The sequence below is a fragment of the Thunnus albacares genome, chromosome 15 (assembly GCF_914725855.1).
Source record: "Thunnus albacares chromosome 15, fThuAlb1.1, whole genome shotgun sequence".
Classification (NCBI taxonomy): domain Eukaryota; kingdom Metazoa; phylum Chordata; class Actinopteri; order Scombriformes; family Scombridae; genus Thunnus; species Thunnus albacares.
This window is the reverse complement of record NC_058120.1, coordinates 22,952,993-22,974,100: the sequence shown is the minus strand read 5'-3', so window position 1 is coordinate 22,974,100 and position 21,108 is coordinate 22,952,993. Positions and strand designations below refer to the sequence as shown.

General features: G+C 39.4%; 1 protein-coding gene across 3 annotated transcripts in view; it reads right to left on the bottom strand.

Moving 5' to 3' along the window:
- Positions 1-21,108, bottom strand: part of pacs2 (phosphofurin acidic cluster sorting protein 2) — a 67,482-nt gene that overhangs the window by 3,405 nt on the left and 42,969 nt on the right. The window contains exons 2-24 of one of the 3 annotated variants that reach the window (XM_044374002.1): positions 18,841-18,928; positions 18,252-18,341; positions 16,914-17,039; positions 14,915-15,077; positions 14,540-14,613; positions 14,305-14,385; positions 12,703-12,762; positions 12,414-12,568; positions 11,354-11,444; positions 10,790-10,861; positions 10,251-10,375; positions 9,828-9,960; positions 9,051-9,155; positions 8,707-8,813; positions 8,413-8,567; positions 8,178-8,288; positions 7,314-7,422; positions 6,616-6,648; positions 3,609-3,651; positions 3,435-3,477; positions 2,683-2,818; positions 1,951-2,171; positions 1,418-1,531 (exon numbers count right to left, since the gene is read on the bottom strand). In XM_044374002.1, coding sequence (XP_044229937.1) covers positions 1,418-1,531; positions 1,951-2,171; positions 2,683-2,818; positions 3,435-3,477; positions 3,609-3,651; positions 6,616-6,648; positions 7,314-7,422; positions 8,178-8,288; positions 8,413-8,567; positions 8,707-8,813; positions 9,051-9,155; positions 9,828-9,960; positions 10,251-10,375; positions 10,790-10,861; positions 11,354-11,444; positions 12,414-12,568; positions 12,703-12,762; positions 14,305-14,385; positions 14,540-14,613; positions 14,915-15,077; positions 16,914-17,039; positions 18,252-18,341; positions 18,841-18,928 — 2,435 coding nt within the window. The remainder of the gene's footprint in view (positions 1-1,417; positions 1,532-1,950; positions 2,172-2,682; positions 2,819-3,434; positions 3,478-3,608; positions 3,652-6,615; positions 6,649-7,313; positions 7,423-8,177; positions 8,289-8,412; positions 8,568-8,706; positions 8,814-9,050; positions 9,156-9,827; positions 9,961-10,250; positions 10,376-10,789; positions 10,862-11,353; positions 11,445-12,413; positions 12,569-12,702; positions 12,763-14,304; positions 14,386-14,539; positions 14,614-14,914; positions 15,078-16,913; positions 17,040-18,251; positions 18,342-18,840; positions 18,929-21,108) is intronic. The other 2 variants (XM_044374003.1, XM_044374004.1) reach the window with 2 other exon arrangements.

Here is a 21,108-nt window from a genome sequence, read left to right as displayed (position 1 = left end):
GCAGCATGACAACGAGCCCAAACATCCAGCCAGAGTCATAAAGAACTATTTTCAGCAACAAGAAGAACAAGAAGTCCTGCAACAGATGGTTTGGCCCCCACGGAGCCCTGATCTCAGCATCATGGAGTCAGTCTGGGATCACATGAAGAGACAAAAGCTGCTGAGACGCCGAAATCCACAAAACAACTGTGGCAACTTCTCCAAGATGGAGGAACAACCGACCTGCTGAGTACCTTGAAAAACTGTGTGCAGGTGTACCGAGGAGAACTGCTGCTGTTTAAAAGGCAAAGCTGCTCACAACAAATACTGATTTGAATTAAGTTTCTTCTGTTTACTGAACTTTGTATGAAGTTAATTGATTATTATTTTTGAAAGCAGCCTCACTTTACTTTCAGGGCCTAAAACCTTTACACAGTACTGAACTCTACTGTTGATTTTATGTTGATTAAGTGTAGTAATATTAGATGACAATGTAAACCAACGCCTGATATGGAAGAACCACTAGTGGCTGAAAAAAAATGGAAAAAAGGAAAATAAAATAAATTGTCAAAAACATTTTTCAATCATTATGTTTTCAGATTTAATTTGATCTTAAGTTTGGAAATGATCAGTATTGGTCTGAAGTTGCAGTTTGACTAATATCCACTGGTGAACAGTTGCATCATTTGTCATTTATTAATTCAAACCAAAGTTTAGGTATGTTGGGAAATGGAAAATGGAGATTAAAACAGTAAAAAATAGGTATATTTCAAGTCGTCAGTATGTTATTTACTGTATAAAGAAATATAATATAGAATATAGAAAAATGACAGAATTCTTAGATTAAATTGTCTTAAATTATAACATGCTTATCATGCTAATCAGTGTTTTCTTTTTATCTTTTTTTTTGAGGGGCATATTTTCAGTTTTTCAGGATCAGTGAAGAGCTCAGAAGATAAGAGAAAATGTGAGGGAAGAGAGAGATATGGATGGCATGCGTCCTGGTCGGACTCAAACCGGGAATGTTGCAAAAACACGGTCAGAGTCTTCAAGCCCGAGGCCACCAGGTTGTGTTTTAACATACAGCAACATACAATAATTCAAATAAAATAAGAGTCATCAAAATCGTTTAAGATGTCTCAAAGATGTCTCAAAGATGTATGTATAAACATACTTGGTCAATAAAGTTGATTTGGAATCTGAAATATTTTAAATACTCTGATTTACAGCCCTCCCCACCAGGCCGATAAACAGTCGTCCTCATGTCTGTTGTGTGAAAAACAACCATTACTTACATCTTTTTAATCACCAGGTTAAAATAATGAGAAAAACTGAAGACCAAACTGAACACAAAACCATCTTGAGATTCCTCTGGGGGATCTGCTGAGGAGGGGAGCCGGAAGACAGACCAGGGTAGGAGGTCTGTGTAGAAAATTACCTCTCAGCATGGTCTGCTGGTGCTTGGCAGTGCAGATGAGCCGGCTGATGCCCTCGATCACTTGACTCTTCGACTCCACCTCCTTGTCTTTGCTCTTTTTTGGCAGGAACATGACTGACAGAAGGGAACGACAGAGACGCAAGCTGTGAGTAAACGAGGGATTCAGAATCTTTTAATCTCCAATGATCAAATTCTGACGACATTTGATGACATTTGGTGCAATGTTTGAGATCTGAATGTAAAAACTGGGTTTCCAGTGAAGTAATTCAACATTTTTCTCTCTGATTCCCTAAAATTGATAATGCAGACATTTTTGTTTCATTAACATGTTTGGGGAGAGACTAAACACAATTTATTTGTTTGTTTAAGAGCTTTAAATACCTCAAATAAAGTTAATTTGTGTCCATTTGATGTGTCTGCTGAGATCAGACAATAATGTCACACTGTCATAAGTTTGGTATCTCTCATATGCAGATCGACATGCATGCATCAGTCTGTCTGGACAACACATGCGTGCAGCTATAGAGGCTCACCCTTTTTATTCTTCTCCTTGGTCACCACCGTCATGGACATGGTGGGCTGGGTGCTCGGCTCAGCGCCCCCCAGAGGCAGCCGGCTGACCTGCAGCGAGCGGAAATTGCACTTCAGAGTGTTTTTGGAGGAGGAGTCCCGCTTCTCCACGTCTTTCTTCCTTTCCGTCGGAGCCACCCAGTAGTCCACCTGAAGCCCCATCAGCTCCGCCTGACCGCCAGAACTGCAGAACACAGACAGTTAGCTAAAAACTGTGGAAACACTTTTCTTCTAGATAAAACATATGAGTTCAAGTAGCTAAATCTAAAAATATGAGAAGTAGCACTGTAACTCAAGAATAGCTGAAAAGTCACTCATGTCCGTACGCTAAATATGGAGCTACAACCAGGATTTTGTTAGCTTAGCTTAGCATAAGGACTGGAAACAGGGGGAAACGGCTAGCCTGGTGTCAAACTATTTCTTTAAAGCTTAAATGAAATGCAAAATACTTTCTTATACAGTAGCTTATTTTCCATTAAATGTGTGTCAAAAATATGTGAAACCTCCTTTAATTTTTTCTTCCTGCAAGAAAAAGACAATATAATCACAGATTTTTAAATATCTTTTTTTATTTATTCAACTTTATATGCTTAAAAATGTATCATTTTTATATTCAAATTCATGGGATGGTCAAACGTTTGCTAAAATTTGCTTGTTTTTGCTGAAATTACTCTTCAGCAGGTATCATATCGTACCTGTAAGCACAGAAGCTCGTGTTGACGGAGGGAGAGGAGGGCGGGGTGGGCGATGCCTCTTTGAGTGCAGGCGAGACTTGTGGAGGAGTGGAGGAGAGCAGCGAGGAGCCCATAGGTGCTGCATCGTCAGAGTCTCCTGAGAGAGGAAACAGTTCAGCTGTTAATTCTACTGTGAAACCAAACTGTGAGCAGTGGCAGCGGCCTTGCCAGTTAACACTCGAATAAGTAAAATCTCCTCCATTAGTTTCAGATTTTCAGATCACCTCTCCCAAAGAACTCTAATATATATATTGATATCCAGATCTGACACAAAAATATCCTTTCAATCAGTAAATTAGAAACAAGCTGTGACCATCAATCCCAGTGCTGACTTCAGGAACCAAACTTACAAAAATGTCTTCTATCACATTTTACCTTTACCTTCACACTAGTGATCACTTTTTACAAAAACAGTCCCTTTCAAATGTATTTCTTACATAATTTGTCCAATCCTAATATTTTTATAAATTAAGGTTGTTTGGCTAATTGATGCTCTTGACTCTGTAACTTACCAGGGCTTAGCAATATCAATAACCATAACTGGATTATGACTGTTGTAGCTTTCTGAAGATATTTAGCAATGCAAATATATGATGATGTCTGTGAAGTTGAAGTAGTGCAGGTTTATGATGTTACACAACGTATGCAAAAACTGTTTCTTTACAAATCATTTAAATGTCAAACATCCATATACAGTCCAAACAATGGCTTGCCTGACGTTGCAGATGTTTGCTCCACAAGTCCAACTTTCACCATCTAAAGAATTGAAAGAAGAGGAGGGAAAAGACCTCCACATCAAACCTACAGATTAAACATCAGCTGCACAAAGACAAAACCAAAGTACAATAAAGATTTAGGGAAAATCAGGACAAGGAGATGTTATTTACCCCGATGAAAGGGATGAATTTCTGACACGAGTCCTCGTCAGGGCTGTGGAGAGGCAGTGGAGAGTGTGCAGGAAGAAAAAGGAGGCAACGAAAAGAATGAAAATTTCATGATAAAAAGGAAACAGATGAAAAATCTAATTGAATCTACAGGAACTAACTCCAAACTACATAACTCTGAAAAGCTAAAGATTATGCTTTCCAAAAAAAATGGCATCTAAGGTTAATGAGACTGAGATTTACGGTTAGTAACTTGTACATTTCCAGTGTTTCACATCTGGAAACACTGTTTGTCTTCAGTTGCATAGAGAGTATGCAAAGTGATGACAATACAAGCAGAATCAACAGAGCATGCTGCGTTTCAACCTCCACTATAAAACAGAGATTCACTTCCCAAACCGCAGGCCCCCTGAGCGTAGCTGGAGAAAGCAGAGAGCAAAAAACATGCAAGCTAATCGGCCGATTCGTGGCTTCCACCAAAAGCCATCCAATCACTGCAGAGACAGACCAGATCTACCGGAACAAGTCAGACAGGCATTCAGGAGGCAGCAAGTCCATCAGGGCAACAGATAAAACCCCTGACTTATAAAGAAGAGGATCAGAAGGAAGAGCACCAACCTAAATCCAAAACCTCTGCAGTTCTATGCACTACCTGTGAGCAGTAGTGCATACTGTCGCTACAACTTACAAGCCTTCTACGGTATAAACTATTTTTCTAGCAGAGACCAGAAAAATAGCCTGAATGTAGCTCTACTGTAGCTCTACGGTATGTTCTCTAAATGTAAAAGACGTTTGATGACGTGAGAGGTTGTTGCTCTTGCCTTGAAGAAACCTGCCATCGCCCCCCCAGGGAAGAAACAGAGAGACTACACAGTAGGGGAGAGAAAGAGAGAGAAGACAGTCTACAGTAGATAACAGTTTGCATATCGAGGCCACTTATGTTTTGGTTTGTTTTGTTTTTTTTTTCCAACATAACACATCTCTGCTGTAATCAGTTTCAGAGCAGCCAGAGAGAGAAAAGCCAGATGTCTGCCTGGTATGTGAGAGATTTATGTTCATCTCGCCTTGCAAGGATGGATTATGACAGAACACATGACTTCTGTTGAACATGTTTTGATCCTTATATTGGCTTAAGTGTGCGATGTTATCAGTTAACAGATGCACATGCATGTCAATCCATGTACATGGACTGTAAGGCTATAGACATTACACATGCACTTTTAATAGAAAGGTCAATTCTAGCTGTGCATTTCTGTCAAAACTAGTTTTTGGGCTGGAATAAATGTTATATAATTATCTTTTAATATTTGCATTTCTGCATTTTTGTGCATTATAGCATGTATAATAATGGTTCTAAAATGTCTGGTACCGCTTCCTGATGAGTTATAACCTTTATAAAAAGGTTTATAAATCATTTATCAATGCTTTACAGATCATTTTACTCCTCCAGCATCAAACTTTGCCTCTTTAACTCTTCAGGAAGATTCCTCAAGTAAACCAAAATTTATTTATAATCAGCTTATTAACATTTAAAACTGCAGACTTGATGGATTCATGTTGTTGTATAATGTTGGTAAAGTATTAATAAAGGTTCCTCACATTGTAATAAGCCATCAGCTAAATGTTGTCAGTCACCTGCAGTTGTATACATTAATAAATCATTAATAAAGTCTGCAGTTGTAAATGTTAATAAGCTGTTTATAAATGGATTTTGGTCCTTTAAAGAGCTAAAAAAGTTTGATGCTGGAGGAAGATTTTCCACAACCTGCCAATTCAAAAGTCATAAATGATCTATGAAGCTTAGTAAACGATTTATTAAACCATTAATAATTATGTTTGTTGACCCGTCATATAGGGTGATTTATTTCCCCCTTACATTTTACAGTGTAACATTAGGACAAATTATGCAAAAATATCAGTAAATACTAATTTTAGAACAGGACTAGCAGTACTGAGGACACATTAGACTAGATTAAATCAAAACTATAACTCAGATATCTTGATCCTTGGCTTGAGGTTTGTGACTGAATTACAACAATCCCACTTTGACATAAACAATATCAGAAAAATCTTCATGTTACTGACATTGTGCAGGTTTCCTACATCTAACTGGACAAATAACAGACAGACATGGATGGCCAGAAGCACATGGAGATGATGGGAAGGAAACAGCAGGGAGGAAGAAAACTGAGGAAAAAAGCTCCAGAGGAGGGAGGACAGCGCTGATCGTATATCGGTATCCTGCCACTTCATCAGCACGTTGTTCACTTCAGTGCGTGACATCTTATCAATGAGAAGTGAGAATTACCTTCCTTTGTTTTCATAAATGTCAATTAAGCCGCAACAAACACATTTATAGATGTCTGTCGGACTTCGGCATGGAGCCCTTGAGTCTGTTAATGTGGAGGTCTTGTTTACAAAAGCATATTTGATGATTAAAGCTGCACCAGATATGTTTTTTGCATTTGGTGTTTTGGTGATATGACATCATCCTGGCTGCTATAATCACTTCAATAAGTGACAAGAAGACATCTGACATTAATGAGTCCAGATTTAAATTGGATATACTGCTTTTTGCTGCTGTTGAGGGCACTATATTTCCCTCTTAAGTCCAGATGTGTCACTTTTTTTTTTGAGCAGAAGAAACCAAACCCAACCAGAATTTCATTTTGGACAAAAAGGATGAAGTGTGAGTCTGTTTCTATATAAAAACCTGGCTCGGTGCAGCTTTAAATAGTTGAAGAAATCCTGAGGAGTGTCTGTGTGCTTCTATTGTTCAGCCACATAACTCTGATCCGCAGCCTCGATGTCAGACTTAGATCTTTTTCTGAGAGGTTTTATGGCTCTGGATGTTAATAGAGAAAAAGTTTTTTCAGCAGCTGTTAAAGTGGCAAGCTCCAGCAAAAAGGCAGAAGAGGGTCGAGAAGGGAGGGAAAAAAATGGATCCAACACACAGGAAGCACATGAATCACCAGGCTACGTGAGAAACAAACTCAATCGACCACAATACCTTACTGCAAAATCAAAATGAAAGCTCTTTTTCCTTCAAAGAAAGAAAAGAAAAAATACAACAAAAAGGAAACCATGTTATTCACACACACACACACAGTGATGGAAAGACAAGTGAAGTGTTTAGAAGACAGACTCCCCAACGTCAGATACAGTAAAGCCACTCACGCACGTATAAACACATAAAACTCCACAAAATTAGTGAAACTTTCACCTGAATTTTTTTTTTCAAAAGGGGGTTGAACACATGAACAGAAAACAGAATTATATGTGCATTTTAAAGCTTCCTCACCAATCCTGTGTAATTATAAAATTGCAATACAATTTGTTTTATTATTGATAATCTGCAAATCTTGTTGACAGCTTGATCGCAAGAAAAATGCAGTTATTTATTTCTTTTGTGTCTTAAAATCTTTGCCTAAATAAGGGAAATGTATTTTAAAACAAGATAATATAAATGCTACAGCATCAGTATAAATAGCTCCTTAAAATTCCCAATCTTTCAGGTTTCCAGAACAATTCAATCCCCTTTTGAAAAACTTGAAAAAACGTGAAAGCTCTGCATTAGAAGCATTTGTTAGATGAACCCTTAAACTAAACTCAAGCTCCCTGCTAGCTCCCAAAAACACACATTTCAACTGGATTTTCTCAGGTCTGTTATGAAATAAAAAGGTGAAATCCTGATAAAAAAATTTGTACCTCTTCTGCTTGTAGGTGAGCATGGCCTCCGCGATGGGAAGCTGGTGAGCTCCGTTAGCTCCCACCATGTACTGCGTTACCCTCGAAACCACGTCTGGGCTCTCCTGGACTGCAGAGGACACAGTGATTACTATTCACCACCACTGACTGTCTACCAGTCAGTGTTGTGCATGAGGCCTGTTTTTCCCTTCTACCCCCCCCCCCCCGCCCCCCTAAACCAGATCACCTCTCACTCTCCACCTGCGCTCACAGAAACCCAACCTGGATGTGTGAGTGTGCGAGTAAGAGATGAACAATATCTAGTAACACACAAGAAAAAAATGACCCTATAAGTTGTAAATTCAGTCACCATAAACAACATATAGTTACTTTTGAGTGACAGACGCCATCTAGTGGCCGTAGTAATTATGACTCCGAGAAGAGAGTCAGTTCAGATGACGTCTATATTCAGTGACTTCCTTATTAAGAGGAGATGGGTTGGCTGGATGGCTGGATGGTTAGTTAGATGGGGAAAAGTGGTAAAAAGTGGACTCATTGTCTGGAAATCTATTTCATACATTTCCAACTCATGTTCACAACATTACACATGTTCATTAGCCACATACTGTATATAACCTCATGTTCATCTTTCAATTTTAAAATCTAAATTTTGTCGTAATTTTGTTGTAATCTCAAAAAGTTCTTTGTCTGTGTGAATTTTGCCTGATGAAGGTAAGTGAGTTCGACCGATGGACAGTGTGTGTGAAGTTTTGTAACTTTGCAGTGAAGATTTGCAGCTCTGCTTATTTTTTTACCCTTTTTTTTTTAATGACAGTATAATAAAATGCAATAAATAAAGTCAATCAATGAGATATAACCGCCCACCAACAACAGGAGCCTCCGGCTTGTGAAACAGGTCCCTCCAAGCAGCATCTTGGAACAAATTATTGTATCGATAGTCGATGGTGCCCAGATATTTGGAGACGGGATGTGCACCTGAAATATGGGACATTAAAGGACAACAGTCACACTAACGATACAACAAGACAGAGACTACCAACCATGATCTCATACGGCTGCAGTAAATAGTTACATGTAGCACCTTTAGGCTGTCACTAACCTAGAGGGATGATGAGGAACCTCATGTAGCCGAGCCAGTCAGGGGTCTTAGAGGAGAGGTGGTCCACAAAAAGCCTCAGGACGGCACTGAGATAGTGCTGCGCTCCCGCCACTGCGATCTTTATGGGAATGGGCGTCTGGGAGTTACAGTTGCAACTAGGAGAGAAAACAACAAGACATACAGTAACGAGAACTTACAGAGTTTCACATTTGGTGCATAGAAACAGGACTTCACACAGTAAACTCTTCACATTATATAATATCTGATCTGGCAGCATGTGAGACGCAGACTTACAATCTCTGTATGCGGGAGACGATGGTGTTGAACGCAGCTTGGATGTCGGCCGTGGTGCAGGTGCAGACCACTGGTAGATGTTGGTTTTGCAGCATATCCGAAAGATACTGAGAGAAGAGGAACAGAAGGAACGGATGAGCGGCAAAAACTAAAAACATAACATAATGTGCATCCATTTAGGAGAAAAATCATATGTTTATTATTTAAATCGTTTATTATAATTCTCATAACAACGTCAATATGTTTTGCTGTAAGAGTTGGAGCCACTTTTTTTTAAATGCTGAATTATTCATAATGAAACTTCTCAAAGGCATCCAGGCTCGTTATTCTGGCGTTGTTCTTACCTGGCCCTGCCAGTCGGACGTGTTGATGAGGATGATGCTGTCAGGAAGCTGGTTATCAGATATCAGGATGTGGTTTAGTTGATCATATACAGTCTTTCTTGGGATCTATGGAGGCAAAAAAAAAAGTCATAAAACACTGGATTAAGATGAGAATCACTGGGCCTCATGTAAGATCGATTCAACCAATCAGATTTGCTCTTAAACAGCACGAACGGGTGCTTTAAGAGACTTTATGGAGTGGTGCAGACCTTTCTTACAAGTCATGTACAGTAGAGTTTGACTTTCTTCACAGGGTAAAAAACTGTAATTTGACTTGAAATCATAATATTTTCATCTGAATGAATTTGGAGTTTAAATATGATATTAAAACTATATATTCTAATGCAAAATTCATATTCTGGTGACCCTATCATCATCTTCATCATGGATTTTCAATTTATTGAGTGTTTTCTCAGATTTTCAGATTTTTACTGGCTTATTTTGGCACATTTCAGTAGTTATTAGGAAAATCTCAGCAGGTAGTGTGATCTTCTGTTGCACCTGACAGTGTAACATGTGAAATGAGAAATTTACTGCAATTTTGTCCAGTTAAGAGAGTGAACAGTGAGGAATATATAGGATAAGAATATGAAACTTGAATCGGGCCCATTGCGTTTTCATTTTGAGGTCGTAACATGATTTATATAAAGCTGTCATAAGGGAATCTTCCAGTAAATGGTAAACAGTGATAAAGATCATATAATGTTTATGGTTTGTCCCGCAGCTCTCTCCTCCTACCTGTAGGTGGCAGCGTGTGTCCAGGGACCGCTCGTTGTCCAGGCTGTTGGCCCTCTCGTTCTGCGGCCTGCTGGGCTGACGTTCCTTCAACGACGTGCTCCTGCCTCGCCTCCCTGCCAACTTCGGTTCCTGCCTGAAAAAAGAAAGCAGCAGAGGAAGAGAGATGGAGGACTAAAGAGTTGAAAGCACAGGCGGTGATGTAATTATCACAAAATCACAAAATATAAAAATAACAATCAATTATGTTGTCTGAAACGCACAGATTCTCTCTTTTCCACCTTTAAAAGACCTTTAAATGAAAGATTTTCATTTAGTTTTAATATCAGTTTTTCATCAGGATGTTTTCTATGAATCTGCAATATGAAGAGATGTATAAAAGTGCTTTAACGCTTTCCTGCAACAGTACATTTACATTTATTTTACCTGTTGGATGAAATGATTAAGGACTCTGTCTTGGTCATTTTGCCACTTGGTGGCAGTCTCTCTAGAAACGTGTCCATGTTGTCCATCTCCAGCTCTGTGGTCGGAGTCACCGCCTCCGGCTGCTCCTGTGGGAAATTAACAAACAAAGAGAAAAAAAAAACAAGAATAGTTAAGAGGTGACAGATGTGTTTGTGCCTTTTTTCTTTTCAAAACAACACACTGCACTTTTTCACAACTTGAGATTCCTTTATTGTCCCTGAGAATTTGGTTGTTATTCATTAGGATTTATTTTATTCTGACTATAAACTTAACCATTACCAGCTGATATATTTCTCTTTTTTCTGCATGTGAAGTGACTGTGAGACTACAAACATACAGAATATAAAGTCAAACATTGAGGAACATAACAACCTTGTAATTTAAGCCTCTTTAAAGGCCTAGAAATGCTTATTTTTCAATGTTTTACTCCAAATATTGACCTGCATAATAACACAGATACCAGTTATGGATCTCAGGCAGCCGCAAGAGCCGATACTCACAAAGGAGACGTTATCAGAAACATTGTCATCCTGAAACTTGGCTCCACCGCATTTAGTTTTATCTGGGTCAATCTGGAATGAGACGGCGAGAGGAATAATAAACATTACCTGGTTTTGTTGGAAGAAAGTAGAATAAAGAATAGTTTTATTCAACATCTCTAGACAGACTCCTGATTCAACAGAAGTCCTACAGTTCCATAAACAAACCGGTGATCACAGTATCCCTGCTTTAAAGCTGCAGACTGATGGGAAAATCTGAGTGTGGGAAGTTATATTTTTCTCTGCTGTGCTTCAGTGATGTGCCCTTGACCAAGAAAATTAACGGCTTGCTGCTCCGGTGGATTTGCTCGTCAGCTGTCAGTGCAGCGCTGTGGTCATACTGGTCAGCCTCCAGCTGTTTCACTGTGGTGTTAGTAACCCGGTTTGTTTAAGTAAACACAGACGAAGCGCTGTCCTGAAGCAGACGAGCGACCAGGAACACAAAGATGCAGACATTTGCTGAAATGAACTAAAGTTGTCTGTTCAAAAAAGAAAACAATGCTGCTGGAATAACTGTGGTCTCACCGGGCTGGGAGGCTCCCGGTGGCTCCGGCTGCTGTGGATGCTGCCAATCTCAGTTTGAGAGCTGGAGAGGGAGAGACCCTCAAAATATGGCCTGAAACAGAACAGAACAGCGCAGGTCTTAATGTGACCTTTGACCTTTATTGACTGAGATGAGGTCTGCAGGTCAGTATATAATGCAGTGTTGTATGTACAGTATTATTCACTCTTCTCTGTTGTCCAAATCACCACTAATGAGTTTAAGTCTGTGTAGAAGCAGTGAGCTTGACGCAAAATAAATCTTCACAAGCAGTAACTCTGTTTCAAAGGTTTACTGAGAAAAATGAAAAGTGACAAGATCCATTCAGCTCAGACAGGAAATGATTTTAAAGACAGTCAGAAAAAACTTGAAATATTTGCTTTCTTTCCCACTTAATGTAAATCACTTGGCATTAACGGGGCCCTCGCTATTGTTTTAGCGCCCTATATTGATTATATACAACACCCTACGTGTTGGCTGATATATAATTCAGACTGATTACGTGTTTGACCCTGATGAAGACTTCGAGTCGATACGTGTTGGTCTGCTTGACTGCTCATGCTCGAAGAATAAATTCATAACATTATGTCACCTGAAGACGGAGTGCCTTTGTTTTTTTTTTTTCCATGGTTGTCTGCAAGACTCAAGGACAAATGTCAAACAAGACTTCCTGGATTTTGTTTTTTTGTACTTTCAGCTGCCGCACTAAAGATGAGTCATCTGAACCGTGCAGCGCTTCCTCCTCCCTTTGTATACTGTTTGCTTTTTTGGTTTTGTTTTTAAACTTGAAATATATACAAAAATAGTTAAACCACTTTTGTTATTGCAGCCTGCTGGATAATCTAAGGAACAATAAATCCATGAATATTTGAATACCAACCCTTTTAGCGCTGCTTTCAGCTAAAATGGCTTTTAGCAAGTTTCAGTCAGATAATTTAATCCAGATTTTTTTGTGAAACACTTTATTGTCATCATTATTTGGCAACATGATACAACCCATATCTCCCTTCAGTGTCTCACAAATAAAGACACACACACACTCACTTGAGTTTGGGTTTTGGTGTGCTGAGAACGCTGTCGTCATCATCCAGCTCCGGGCCGCTGTCGCTGGGGTTCTCGAACTCCACGCTGTCCAGGTCCAGATCCTCTTCCTCCACCTCAGGAGGAGGCTCCGCAGGGTCCTGCTCCGAGTCCAGCACCTTCACACACACACACACACACACACACACAAGCATGCACATTACATATTTAGTGTGGCTAAGCAGCTCCGCAGTAGAGGAAGAAAAAAAAAAAAAAAACAAATTCCCAGAGTGGCATCAACAGAAACACCCACCTCATCCGATACTCTGAACCGCTTCAGAAGAGCCACCACTCGCTGCTTAAAGTTCTGCTGCTAAAACACAGGAGAATAAACACAAAACCACAAGTCAGTTTGTGACCTACTTATGATTTACTACTTTGCTCTCAGCAATCCAATACAGAGAAAACAGCTACGGCCGCTGCTGAGCCGGAGCATTTCCATTTTAGTCATTTTACCGGCAGTAGATACATTTGCAGAGTTGGCTGGGTATTGATTTTTGCTCGTGTGTGCTCATGTAAATCAATAATCAAGCAACATCATGCCTCATCTGCTTTCATCTCCTGCTTCTGCTCACTGAGCCGTAGTATAACATATCAACCATCAGCAAAAACATGTTAAAATGGTCTCATTTAAAAGAACCAGTGTGAAGGATTTAGTGGCATCTAGCAGTGAGGTTGCAGATTGCAACCGACTGAATACACCCCTCTCCTCCCCCTCCTCTTCAAAGCATGAAGGAGAACCCACAGTGGTGATGAAACTTGCAAAAAGGCTCTCTCAGTGTTTGGTTTGTCTGTTCTGGGCTACTGTAGAAGTATGGCGGCGGAACATGGAGGGCTTCATAGAAGAGGAGCCGCTCCTTCTGTAGATATAAAGGGCTCATTCTAAGGTAATGAAAACACAAAGATTCTTATTTTCAGGTGATTATAAACTAATGAAAACATACTTATGAATATTATATTCCATTTCTGCCAATAGATCCCCCTAAATCTTACACACTGGTCCTTTAAGATGTTTAATAGCTCTTGTTAGACAGTATAGACCATCTGCAAACACATTAGCTACAAGATAAACTAAAATAGGTGTTAATTGGAAATAACTGGTGCTTATTTTAGAAGCACATTCAACTCCAGTGCCTGAACAAATACTTTATTCTTTACCTATGAAAACTCATTTTTATATGGGTAGAAAACACTGTATCCTAAACCCATGTACCACTATGTCTCAATGCTTTTTTAAAGCATTACTTACAAAATAAATCAAACTTGTCTTAACAACATATGACAAGCTGTCACTGCATTTAAAAATTCAATAAAAATGATTTTCAGTCATCATGCATGAGTTGGTGCAGCGTTTCCTAAATGTAAACTAAAAACACCACAAAAGTCCAAAACTGAGCTGAGGGAATAAAGCTTACTGGGAGTAAAGTTCAGTGTGTGTGTGTGTGTGTGTGTGTGTGTGTGTGTGTGTGTGTGTGTGTGTATGTGTGTGTGTATGTGTGTGTGTACACTGTGCAGACACTGTTATGGTCACAGGTGTGTTTCCCAGAAGAGCTTCCCAAACTTAAAATACACAGTTGGGCAACAAATTAAAGGAAAAAAGCTGAATAAATGAGGAGAGTACGGCCTTCACATTCAGCTGATCTCAACATGACTGAGATACGACAGGTGATTTTTTTTGAGTGACAGCGCTTCCTGCAACTAAACAAAACAGCAAATGAGGGAATATCTTTGTGTTTATTCTTCCAGCGACTTGTAGAATCTGTGCCAGAAGCTCTAAGACACTTTATGTTGTCACACATCTGTATGTATTGTTTCTAATACTCTTGTTGAGCACATGAACGCAACAGTCTCTTACTCTGGTGATGGAGGCGGTCCTTACGATCGACCTCCTCTGCTTCTTTGGCTTTCGCACATCGTACTCGTCATCCTCGAGATCCTGAAAACAAGAAGAAATAAAAGCAAAGCCTCCAATAAATAAAAAAAAGAGAAAGTCACCTGTATCATTTAGCTGAACTTTTCTTGAGGAAATCATGTAGTACAAATACGGAGGATTGATTCACGTCGCCTCAACGGTTTCCTGGCCGACTCACCTGTCCCTGCACGGCGTCATCGCTGGCCTCCTGCTCTGAGGAGAAGCTCTCGTACTCTTCCTCTGAGTAGTTATCTGAAGCAGAAGACAAGTAGAGAGATTAAAGGCTCGAGAGCAGGAGACACTTCATACATATTTCAACGACCCTTTTAAATTTGATATGCAGCCAGGTTCTAAATATACATGATGTACAGTACACACAGAGCTGTATGCGACCTGAATTTTACCACTTTGCATGATTAGACAGAGAAAAAAAAAACACCCTGAACTCTGTGATCCCTGCTCTGTTTTGCCCATCTAACATATTAGGTGATTATGATGGCAACATGCTGTTTTTAACCTCAGAACAGCAGTGTTAATGAGAAGCAAAGCGTACCGGAGCATTTGATCTTCTGCCCCCCCTGCAGGGCTGCCTCCTCGTGGTCTATTGGCTGACTGGACAGGGAAAAGATCCAGATCTCTGCCACTTTACCCAGCATGTCTTTCTGGTTGCTGCAGAGAGGCAGAACCTGGCCTCCCTCTGTCGGGTGCTGCATCACCTGAGGAAAGATAGCGGGAGCAGAAAACCCACAAGAGAGAAGAAGAAGAAGAAGAAATGCAGTGAAAGAATTAATCCACTCAAGTTGTGTGCGGGGTTTTTTTTTTTTCAAGGCGGTCACGGTCGTCAGAGAGACAGAGAGGTTTCTTGTTCAGATTGTTCAGTCTGTGATATCATTGTAACAAATATTCAGGTCAAAGGCTGAATATAGTTTTACACATGAATCACACTGTTTCTTCTCTGGAAACAGACGCAAAGATGTGATCTGATGACGGACTAACAGGGGAAAATCTGCAGCCAGATAAACACCGGAGGGTTTCTGCCTCTTGTCAAATGGTCTTAGTGTTTTTGTGCTTTATAGACTGGAGCAAATTTATAATCCACTGTATCAGTTCTTCTGATTCTTCACATCTCAATTGTCCAATACAAGAAATATCTAATACCTTTCTACCTCTCATTATTCTTATTTAATGTAATTCTGTAATATCTTGAGTATTTAGTAGATGTCTTTTAGCTTCCTGCCTCTCCTGCACAAGTGTTTGCTCACTTTGAATTCATGTATAACTGAGTATATGTAGGTAAAGGTGTGTTTTTACATGTGGATGTCCTTGTGAACAAGTGAAATCTGTCTGCTTATTCTCGTGTCTGTATTGTACATGTCAAACTTTGCACGTCTCCTGCTTTACTCCTGTACTCTCTCTATTATTCTCTCAGCTGCTCAGTGTTTTTGCCTCCTTTCTCCTGTTCTGATTTTACACTTTGATTGCTTTATTGTTGTTTTAATGGCTAATCTAACATCTGGCCAGGGGGAAAAACAGCTGAAAATGAGTCTTTTGGCTAACACATATTTACAGAAATGCTGATTTATGTGTCTTGTTCCTGTAAAAGTAAATAAAGAAAAGAGAAAAGGAAAAATGTGCTGCCCAGCTGAACCAACCACCCTTTTCTGCTGTCGGCTAAAAGGCTCCACTGAAGCCTTTTAGTGCTCAGCGTGCTCAAAAGCACATTAGTAGTAGTCACTGAGTTAGAAAAGTCACCTCAGAGATTCAAACAAATCCAATAATAAACCCGAGTCACTTCAGGACAGCGCTGCCCTAAATGTGAACCGTGCTCGCGGAGTCCTGTGAGACCTTCAGCAGTTTACACCGTATCTCGTGTGGTATGTTCTGCCAGAGACGTTTTGTATGCTTCAGCTGGAAAAGCGAGAATCATTTCTTTCTTGTGGTTAAGTACAACTCTGTGTTTCTTCTTTTTTTTTTTTTTTTTATTCCTCCCAGGTGTTGAAATGTTTTTGGTTTTTTTCATATTCTCTCAGCTGCTGAGATGTGACCTTAATAAGCTCCGCTGAGCTTTGTCAGCCATATGGGAATTCCTGTGCACGGAAAAATATTCATCAGAAACCAGCCACTTATTTATGTATTCTAGTTTTTCTTAAAACACGAGCAACAATCTGTCTGCAGGATAACATTTGTTTTTACTTCTTTAGGGATAATTAGAACAAAACAGATTCATACTGAGAAAAAGGTGTTTCAAAAATAACTATGATTCTCAGACTAATTAGAAAGCCAAATAGTTTATTTAAGGTTTTTCTTGTAATATGTGCTCAAAAGAGTCAAAGTTATAGAAGAAGAGGAACCACCAAACTCCAGATGAGGATGAGGAGGACAAAGTTTTCTTGCATATGTCGACCTGCAGCATCCACCGGTCCTGTTAGAGCTGATGCACCTGTCTGCCCCGACACTTGTTATCTTTTACATACTGCACACACGACTGTATTACCCGGCGTTAAACTCGAGGCAGACAACATGAACACAAATGCAGGTTTGGTGCAGCGTACCTCGGTCATATCAATAGAGCCCACTGCAAGAGTTTTGTAGCCCAAGATGGTTCGGTTCTTGTATCTCTTCCGCCTTTGGAGCATGATCTGCAGCTTGTTTCCTTCTCGTTTTAAGAAGTGCGGGTACTGAGGGAGGAGGAAACAGAGGATAAAAGAGAAGAACGCACAAATAATTCACTCAGAACTTTACCTGTAGCTTTGAGGATGAGGTTTGTGATGTTCTGTTTGTTTCTTTTTGTCAACAAATCCCACATAAAGACTAAAACAAACAATGAATGAATCCTACTAACAAGAGTTGTCTGTGTATCCAAAGCCTGATCTTGTTTATTATTCTGTTCTGTAGAGCCTCATTGTCTAAAAACTATTAAAAACACATCAATGAGCCACTCTGTTGCACTGGCTGACATGTCTCTGCATTAAGATGGACATGGGTACTCTAGTTTATTGTGCCTAACTGTTGTAGAAAAGCATGAAATCCTCACATATGAGAAGCTGGAATCTGCATTTTTCCTTAGAGAATGACTAAAATGATAAGTCGATTAATCAATAAGTTGTTTGACAGAAAATGAATTGGCAACTGTTTTGATAATCCAAACATTTAATCAAACAAATTAACATTTTTTAAGGAAATATGGCAAAACTTTGCTGATTCCAGCTTCTCAAATGTGAACGTTTGATGCTTTTCTTTGCCATAAATCAGAGTAAACTGAATATATTTTGCTTTTGGACTGTTGGTTGGAGAAAACAAAACATCTGAAGACTCTTAGAAATGAGCAATTTGTTTTCTTTTGGACATTTTATAGAAAATATGATTAATTGAGAAAATAGTCGGCAGATCAATCGATACTGAAAATAATAGTTGCAGCCATAGAAATGACTGAGCCTTTTTTTTTTTAAATGAAAAAATATATTTGTGACCTGCTTTCATGTACAAAGGCCTGGGAAGTCAGAAAGTGTTGAGACAGAGAGAGACTAACACATTACTGTTTTTGGTCTTTTCATGGGATTTGTTGACAATAACAAAAATACAAGACTATTGCAGGCTTATGAAGATTAATAATTTAGCTACTCTTTGACATTTGTGCATACACAAAAAAGAAGCATCTCCTAACAGTATTTGATGTATTCCCGAGAAGAGAGCCTCATATTTAATTAACATCCACTATACTGTAAGGCTGCACAGTTGTCATGGCAACAACTGTGATGAAACTCGTCCCACACTTACTTAATCCTGTGATATTCACCTTTTATTAAAAAAATATATTTATAAACGGTTTCTTTGGAAACTTACAATGTTCATTATTTGCCAAACTGCTGCCTGGTGATTATTTTTCTTACCTGCAGTGAAAAGGTGAGTGCCAGATCAGTCTCCACAGACCCACTGGGTGGCAGCACTATCTCATGGGACCTCAAAATCCTCTTGGAGCCCTGTGGGAATCAGTCGGTGTTTAATTTAGTGGGGCGCTTCCCCTGGAAAGTAGTCTGCATTTCTGCAGCTGTTCTTCACTCTGCATTCAGCAGGATTCAACACATTTTTAAACACTATACCAGTGTTTTTTTTACATGTTTTATCCCATTTTCTACACATCATTCATACTTTAAAGGGTGCATGTTTGAATGCATTTTTTCTATCATTTTAAAGTTAGGTTGTGGATGCATGATAACATCATTTTGACAAAAGCAGAACCACATTTGTCTCTGCAAGCTGATATGCACACTGCATGACATGAATGTTAAAGGTGCAATAAAATGTGCTTAAGACAATGAAAAGAACAATAATATGGATTGGAAAATGGTCGGGATATAAACCAGTATGATCTTTCTTTTGCAGGAAATAAGATATATAAGGCAGATGGACTTATTGGATTTGCTTGTGTGTGTGTGTGTGTGTGTGTGTGTAGCAGTTGTGTCTCTTTATGCAGCATACCTGTATTTTAACAGCGATGACCACAGAGATCAGCTCTTTATCAAGCTCTCTCATCACCACCAGCTTCTTCAACGTCAGACTGCACAATCTGAAGAGAGAGATAGATAGATATACAGAGAAAAGAATGAGAACAAGAATGTTCCGTTTAGCACCGCTGGCGTGTTTTTCTAACGAGCACAAACAGATGAGTCATTCACAACAGGCCGGGCCATGTACTTATAAAACAGACACAAGTAAACAGCTAAGCAGTTTACAAGTAAGCAAAAACACATACAGTATGTCAGAAAACACACCGACACTGTCATCCTCAGGGCATCATCAGGTTTAATGACTCAGTGCTGGTGTGATTTTTCTATGATTTACATTTTTACACCTTATGTGTTAATTTGATGCTTTTATGCTGAGAAGCTTACAATGTGTGAGCAGGCAGAGGTCAGTGTTTTTTTCAAGCATATTTTACTAGAACCTGCCAGTCTGCTTGGCTGATAATATCAGAGGGTTTTATCTTATTAAAAATCAATTGTTACCAGCTAATAGGTAAAAACCAGAGAGCACTGACAAGTTTACTTTTTTAACTGTAAAATGTCCTGCTCGCTATCTATCTGGGTCACAAATAACAAAATAATAACAACATTTACCTTAAATTGTATTATTATTTTGTTATTGGTGACCAAGATAGGCAGCGAACTGGACATTTTACAGTAAGGGATTCTTTTCAAAATTGTATCTTCGTGTCATGTGTTGCCTGCATAAACTGACTCTTTTGGACACTTGAAGGCAGCAGAACAAGCTGCAAACACAGCACTGATATGTAGTATCATTACCTTTAAAGTTATGGTGAACTTTTAAGCAAATAGTTGCTTATTTACACATCCAGCACTTACATAACAACATTACCATTCTTTTGGAGTCATGTGTCTGTCCACATGATGACTTTAAGTCAAATATTGACTCTCTTTTAGCTCTGTTTTGGTTTCCACCAACTCATGAGGGAAATATCTGGTTCTTTAGCTGCTAAATGCTTCACTATCTTCACCAACTGGTTGCTAAATGTGTCTGTCGGTGCTGAGCAGGTAGTGTTCATTGGCTTTTTAGAGCTCTGAAAACAGCTGCCTGCCAGAAACAATGCTGATGAGAGTGGTGTGAGTGAACCTGAACAGTAAAGTTACAAACAATCGGCTGAAATAGAGCTGAGCGTTCATCACTACAAGCAACATCTTTAAATTAGTATAAAAATATTAATTACAGCAGCTTTAAATGACCAATGTCGGCCAATATGTCATCAGTTTTATAATTTCTCAAATATCAATACTGGTATCAGCCTAAAAAATCCAGTATCAGCCAGACTCTAAATAAGAGAAACTTTATCAAACATGTGACCTTTCAGTTATGAAGCAGCCAGCGGCCACCTTGCTGCTGCCACAATCTTATCTAAAAAAAACTTTTCTCCTCGGTGAAATCTAAAAAGCTGCTCACCGGAGTGAAGAATTGGCTACAGATCACAGAAACTTTTTAAGATTCCTACACTTGTAAGTCTAACTTAATGTGAACCGAGGGTGTCGTGGCAGGCTGAGCTAAATCCGCTTTGGCTTTGCCATCACTTTGTCTGTGTTGTCCAACAGACTGAACACTGAAGGGGATGGTGGCGGCGGGGCAGCCGAGGGTGGCATTGTTGGGGGGGGTTGGGGGGTGCTTTAACAAGCCTGTCACGATTTTTTGAGACACTTCCTTCACACAAGAAGTTTTTTTTTTTTTTTTTTTAAAGGAGCTTTTCTTTTCAGGGACTGGTTCTTTTGACTAAATCATTCAGAAGAGCTGCTAAGAACAGGCTGGTTACTCACAATCTGGAGGCCAACCATTTATCATCCGGCTCTCCTTTTTACAGCAAAATTAAGCAGCGTTGTTGGTTAGAATGACATCATTCCTAAATTATTTTGGCACATAATAACACGGCGTTGAATGTCATTCAGAAGCAGGACTGGCTGTTCAACAATAGCAAAGGTTTATTGTCACACAGGGTAAAAGATGTGGGTCAAAACCTCCATGAGTGACAGAGGAATGTGTTCAGGACTGAGAGAGGAGAAAGCCACCAATAACCATATCAACTGTCATTCAGCGTCAAGACTGAGGAGCTGACCTTGGGTGTAATCTAACTCCTCTCCAAGTCTCCTATTTTGAGAGCAGGAAGCGAAACACCGACGAAGAGACGAGGCGCCAAACAAAAGAAAACAGCAGTCAAGGGCTTTTCAAAACCATACGGTTTGCTGA